Raw genomic sequence first — 6,998 nt, 5'->3', positions numbered from 1 at the left:
GAGGGGGCACACGGACCCCAGCCCGGCGGGGGGAGGACGCGGTGGGGCTGTGATGGGGGGGGTCTGAGAGAAGAAGGGGATGCTGGGGGGGGCTGCGAGGGGGCACACAGACCCCAGCCCGGCAGCGGGGAGCGGCTGGCTATGGGGAGGGGAGGGGTGGTGGGGGGGGAACAGGTGCCGTGGGGAGGGGGGTCCCCGCACCTACCTCTCCGCCATCTTCCCCGGCGGCTCGCTAGCGCGCGGCAGGCTGGGTGCGCAGAGCGGCGGCCCCCGCCCGCCAGCCCATGGCCCCAGCGGCTCCGGCTCCCGACACCGACTGAGGCTCCGGCTCTGGCTGCAGCCCCGCCGCGTCCCCCCGTCACCATCGACAACCTGACCTCACCCGGCCGCAGCCAACCAGGCGCCGCCGGGGGCGGGGCCTGCGGGCCAAGCCCCGCCCCCCGCCCATGTTCTCATGGGAGCTGTAGTTCCTGCCCGGGGCGCCAGGGGCTGCAGAAGCTACAGCCCACCTGGGGGCAGCAGTTGGGCCCAGTCCATAGCCCTCACCTGTAATCGCCCGCTGCTCCCCTAACGCTGCCTATTCCAATCATTTCCTAGAATCTGCCCCTTTCTGCCAGCCCCCCTACCGGGGGGGCTGGAGCAATGTGTACAGCGGGGGGCTGAGAGCCATTGAACCAAACTGTAAACCCCGGATATGATGGACACCACTTCAAGCCAAGGGGTGCGGCCGCACCCCCAGCACCCCTAGCTACAGCACCTAGGCCCCCGACTCACATTCCATCCCACGAAAGCTTATGCTCAAATAAATCGGTTAGTCTCTAAGGGGCCACAAGGACTCCGATTCCATCCCCTGTATTTTAATCACCTGGGAGACCCACATTCAGGAAGTGGGGCCTATTGTGCCAGGTGCTGTACAACCAAAATGGGTGACATTGAAGGGCTGTGATATGCAGGCGGTCAGACCAAATGATCTCTTGGTTCTTTCTGGTCTTAAACTCTCTGAATCTATAAACAAAAAGACAATCCCAGCATTGGAACGTTTACAGTTCGAATAACTCTGGTATATAATCACCCCCATTTAATTTTACCTTACGCAATCTAGTTGTTTATAATCTACCTATTTTTAGCAACATTTTGCATATTTCATACTTACTGGTGGTGGATTATTTTTAATTGTGCTGCTGCACTTGAGATGTATTTTTAAATTATGTTAAGGGTACAAGGTGCATATAGAATAGGGGTTTTAGGATTTCTGTAATGCAATCCGTTATTCTTATTTTAACTATACAGTAGGATTTAGAAGCTTCACTTGAGATCAGGACCCCATTGTGCCAGGCACTGTATACAAAACTTTGCATCGGTCTTCATGGCTGAGGATGTGAGGGAGATTCCCAAACCTCAGCCATTCTTTTTAGGTGGCAAATCTGAGGAACTGTCCCAGATTGAGATGTCATTAGAAGAGGTTTTGGAAATATTGATAAACTAAACAGTAATAAGTCACCAGGACCAGATGGTATTCACCCAAGAGTTCTGAAGGAACTCAAATGTGAAATTGCTGAACTACTAACTGTGGTATATAACCTATCATTTAAACCATCTTATGTACCAGATGACAGGAGGATAGCTAATGTGAGGTCAATTTTTACCAAAGTTTCCAGAGGAGATCCCGGCAATTACAGGCTGGTAAGCCTAACTACAGTACCAGCCATGAAACCATAATAAAGAACAGAATTGTCAGACACATAGATGAACATGATTTGTTGAGGAAGAGTAAACATTGTTTTTGTAAAGGGAAATCATACCTCGCCAATCTACTAGAATTCTTTGAGGGGGGTCAGCAAACAGGTGGACAAGGGTGATCCAGTGGATATAGTGTACTTAGATTTTCAGAAAGCTTTTGACAAGGTCCCTCACCAAAGGCTATTAAGCAAAGGAAGCTGTCATGGGATAAGAGGGACGGTCCCCCTCATGGATCAGTAGCTGGTTAAAAGATAGGAAACAAAGGGTAAGAATAAATGGTCAGTTTTCAGAATGGAAAGAAGTAAATAGCGGTGTCCCTCAGGGGTCTTTACTGGGACCAGTACTATTCAACATATTCATAAATGATCTGGAAAAAGGACTAAACAGTGAAGTGGTAAAATTTGTAGATGATAAAAAATTACTCAAGATAGTTAAGTCCAAGGTAGACTGCAAAGAGTTACAAAGGAATCTCACAAAACTGGGTGACCACTGGGCAACAAAATGGCAGATGAAATTCAATGTTGATAAATGCAAAGTAATGCACATTGGAAAGCATAATCCCAACTATACATATAAAATAATGAGGTCTAAATTAGCTGTTACCACTCAAGATAGAGATCCATTGTGGAGCCATTGTGGATAGTTCTCTGAAAACATCCACTAAATATGCAGCGGCAGTCAAAAAAGTTAACAGAATGTTGGGAATCATTAGGAACGGGATAGATAATAAGACAGAAAATATCATGTTCCCTCTACATAAATCCATGCTACACTCACATCTTGAATATTGTGCGCAGATGTGGTCGCCCCATCTCAAAAAAGATATATTGGAATTGGAAAAGGTACAGAAAAGGGCATCAAAAATTACTAGAGGATGGAATAGCTTCCATCTGAGGAGACATTAATAAAACTGGAACTTTTCAGCTTGGAAAAGAGACAACTAAGGGGAGATATGATAGAGGTCTATAAAATCATGACTAGTTTTGAGAAAGTAAATAAGGAAGTGTTATTTACTCCTTCTCATAACAGAAGAAATAGAGGTCACTAAATGAAATTAATAGGCAGCAGGTAAAAACAAACAAAAGGAAGTATTTCTTCATACAATGCAGTCAATCTGTGGAACTCTTTGCCAGAGGATGTTGTGAAGGCCAAGACTATAACAGAGTTCAAAACAGAACTAGATAAATTCATGGAGGAAAAGTCCATCAATGGCTATTAGCCAGAATGTGCAGAGATGGTGTCTCTAGACTCTGTTTTCCAGAAGCTGGTATGGTTGCCAGCCCTCCAGCATTGTCCTGGAGTCTCCAGGAATTAAAGATTAATATTCCATTAAATATGATGTCATGTGATGAAACCTCCAGGAACACGTCCAACCAGAATTGGCAACCCTAAAAACTGGGAATGGGCGACAGGGGATGGATCACTTGATAAATACCTGTTCTGTTCATTCCCTCTGAAGCACCTGGCATTGGCCACTGTCTGAAGACAGGATACTGGGCTAAATGGACTTTTGGTCAGACCAAGTATGGCCAGTCTCTGATCTGACGGTTCTACAGTCTACACAAGACAGATAACAGATGGTATAAAGACACAAAGTTACTTGCACAAAATCACAGTAGCAGAGCCATGAACAGAACCTATGTCTCCTGACACCCAGTCCAACATGCTAGCTGCTAGATCACCCTGTAATCTGTTAAATTTCTTATCTAATGAGTTCTAGATATTATCTACAACAGTGTTTCCCAAACTTGGGACGCCGCTTGTGAAGGGGAAGCCCCTGGCGGGCCGGGCCGGTTTGTTTACCTGCCGCGTCCGCAGGTCTGGCCGATCGCGGCTCCGACTGGCCGCGGTTCGCTGCTCCAGGCCAATGGGAGCTGCTGGAAGTGGCGGCCATTATGTCCCTCAGCCCGCGCTGCTTCCCGCAGCTCCCATTGGCTTGGAGCGGCGAACCGCAGCCAGTGGGAGCTGCAATCGGCCGGACCTGGGGACGCAGCAGGCAAACAAACCGGCCCGGCCCTCCAGGGGCTTTCCCTACACAAGCGGCGTCCCAAGTTTGGGCAACACTGATCTACAACATAGCTAATCAATTTCACCTATTATCTTTAATCAATCTAGTTTTGTCTAATCCAGTATACTTTTTATCTACTATTTCCAGTCTATTTTATCTAGTGTATTTCTCATTTATTGTTTTTATTATTGAGAATGACAGTCTGTATTATTAATATTGATCATGAATATTTTATGTTTCAAGTGTATTCATCCCAAAAGCTCCAAAAATACATCACAAATTACACATATGCAGAACCACTGAAACACAGCCATCTCTGGGCATAGGGCTTCAGCCAACTGACACAGCACATACCACACATTGAGTGCTAAATTAGTACATTTACTATTAATATTAAATTGCAATCTCCTTGGGGCAGAAACCAATCTTCTATGGCCCTTCTGCAGATACATATACCCCTGACTAGTAGATTCATGCCATTAGTCCCACTGAATACACTGGAAATATTTGTCTGATTGGATTTCAGTGGTAGCCGTGTTAGTCTGTATCAGCAAAAACAACGAGGAACCCTTGTGGCACCTTAGAGACTAACAAATTTATTTGGGCATAAGCTTTCATGGGCTAGAACCCACTTCATCAGATGTATGAAGTAAAAAATACAGGAGCAGGTATAAATACATGAAAGGATGGGGGTGCTTTACCAAGTGTTAGGTCAGTCTAATGAGATAAATCAATGAACAGCAGGATACCAAGGGAGGAAAAATAACTTTTGAAGTGGTAAGAGAGTGGCCCATTACAGACAGTTGACAAGAAGGTGTGAGTAACAGTAGGGAGAAATTAATATTGGGGAAATTAAGTTTAGGTTTTGTAATGACCCAACCACTCCCAGTCTTTATTCAGGCCTAATCTGATGGTATCTAGTTTGCAAATTAATTCCAGTTCTGCAGCTTCACATTGGAGTCTGTTTTTGAATTTTTGTTGTTGAAGAATTGCCACTTTGAGGTCTGTTATTGAGTCACCAGAGAGATTGAAGTGTTCTCCTACTGGTTTTTGAATTTTATGATTCCTGATGTCAGATTTGTGTCCATTTATTCTTTTGCGTAGAGACTGTCCGGTTTGGCCAATGTACATGGCAGAGGGGCATTGCTGGCACATGATGGCATATATCACGTTGGTAGATGTGCAGGTGAACGAGCCCCGGATGGTGTGGCTGATGTGATTGGGTCCTATGATGGTGTCACTTGAATAGATATGTGGACAGAGTTGGCACCAGGGTTTGGTTCCTGGGTTGGTGTTTTTGTTGTGTGGTGTGTAGTTGCTGGTGAGTATTTGCTTCAGGTTGGGGGGCTGTCTGTAAGCGAGGACTGGCCTGTCTCCCAAGATCTGTGAGAGTGAGGGATCGTCCTTCAGGATAGGTTGTAGATCCTTGATGATGCTGGAGAGGTTTTAGTTGGGGGCTGTAGGTTGGGGGCTAGTGGCGTTCTGTTACTTTCTTTGTTCGGCCAGTCTTGTAATAAGTGACTTCTCGGTACCCTTCTGGCTCTGTCAATCTGTTTCTTCACTTCACCAGGTGGATATTGCAGTTTTAAGAACTCCTGATAGAGATTCTGTAGGTGTTTGTCTCTGTCTGAGTGATCGGAGCAAATGCAATTGTATCTTAGAGCTTGGCTGTAGACAATGGATCGTGTGATGTGGTCTGGATGAAAGCTGGAGGCATGTAGATAAGTATGGCGGTCAGTAGGTTTCCTGTATAGGGTGGTTTTTATGTGACCATTGCTTATTAGCACTGTAGTGTCTAGGAAGTGGACCTCTTGTGTGGACTGGTCCAGGCTGAGGTTGATGGTAGGGTGGAAATTGTTGAAATCTTGGTGGAATTCCTCAAAGGCTTCCTTCCCATGGGTCCAGATCATGAAGATGTCATCAATGTAGTGCAAGTAGAGTAGGGGCGTAATGGGATGAGAACTGAGGAAGCGTGAGTGTAACTATTTGCAGAATTGGAGTCCCTTCCCCCTATCCTACAAACACTTAAGAATATGGAAAAGATTACTTATGAGAGTAGCCCCAGTTAAGTCAATGAGGTTACTCACATGAGTAAAGTTACGCACATGCTTAAATGTTCGCAGGATCAGTGACTATGTTTGTAAACCACATAATACAACTGTTTTCCTGCTTCATTCAGGGCCTTTGGGTACAAGCACAACATAACATGCCACAGCATCAGGAGAAGAGAAATTTTGGCCAAAGAACCGAAACAAACACTCTGCTTTTACATAAAATGCTATGGGCTCTTTGATGGTCACCCCGGTGACACCTTGTATTTGTTTCAGGTCTATGCAAAGATGTACCCACGAGCAGAGAGAGGTGGCCTGATGGAGACAGGAGAGGGATAGCTCAATGGTTTGAGCATTGGCCTGCTAAACCCAGGGTTGTGAGTTCAATCCTTGAGGGGGCCATTTAGGGATCTGGGGCAAAAATCTGTCTGGGGCTTGGTCCTGCTCTGAGCAGGGGGTTGGACTAGATGACCTCCTGAGGTCCCTTCCAACCCTAATAGTCTATGATTCTATGAGGTCAAGCTTTGTATATTCACGAGACAAGGGTCACGTTGGGCTGCGTGTTTCCTCTGTAGGCTACTCCCAGGCCAAACTCTTCTTTACCCCATGGCCTGTTTGGACTCAGCTTTACCTCCATCCTATAAACACATTTTATTTGGGGTTCACTTTGCCTTTGGAGAAACTGCCACCACCTCTAACTGGACTCAGGAGCAGATCAAGCAGCTTCCCAGGGCTTTTAAACCCCATTGGTTCTTTGGCAATAACAAGAGGCCTTTAGCTATTAAGCTGGGAATGGCAGGATTTCCACACATACTCACAGTCAGGGCTGGCTCTAACTTTTTTGCCACCCCAAGCAGCAAAAAAAAGTGCCGCCCCGCCGAAACACCCCCCACCGAGTGCCGCGCCGGCGAAAAAAACCCCCCTCCGAGCACTGCGCCGCCGCACAGCCCCCGCCGAGTGCCGTGCTGCCGAACACCCCCCGCCAAGCTCCGCGCTGCTGAACCCCCCCGCGCGGAGCGCCGCCGAACACCCCCCACCGAGCACCGCGCTGCCGAACACCTCTGCCCCCCGCGGAGTGCTGCACCGCCGAAACCCCCACTGAGCACCGCGCTGCCAAACACCCCCGCCCCCCGCGGAGCACCGCACTGCTGAAGCCCCCCCCGTGCGGAGTGCTGCTGAAACCCCCGCGGAGCGCCGTG

The 6,998-nt window shown here is 47.4% G+C and overlaps 1 protein-coding gene across 1 annotated transcript in view; it reads right to left on the bottom strand.

The window, feature by feature from the left end:
- LOC113408058 (rho GTPase-activating protein 39-like) overlaps positions 1-262 on the bottom strand; it is a 202,826-nt gene extending 202,564 nt beyond the window's left edge. Inside the window, exon 1 of the mRNA XM_026660008.1 lies at positions 206-262. Coding sequence (XP_026515793.1) covers positions 206-216 — 11 coding nt within the window. The 5' untranslated portion in view covers positions 217-262. The remainder of the gene's footprint in view (positions 1-205) is intronic.
- Positions 263-6,998: the final 6,736 nt, after the last annotated feature.

Source organism: Terrapene carolina, unplaced genomic scaffold (genome assembly GCF_002925995.2).
Source record: "Terrapene carolina triunguis isolate 2854851 unplaced genomic scaffold, T_m_triunguis-2.0 Scaffold58, whole genome shotgun sequence".
Classification (NCBI taxonomy): Eukaryota; Metazoa; Chordata; order Testudines; family Emydidae; genus Terrapene; species Terrapene triunguis.
The sequence above is the reverse complement of the archived record's forward strand: the minus strand, read 5'-3'. Positions and strand labels throughout refer to the sequence as shown.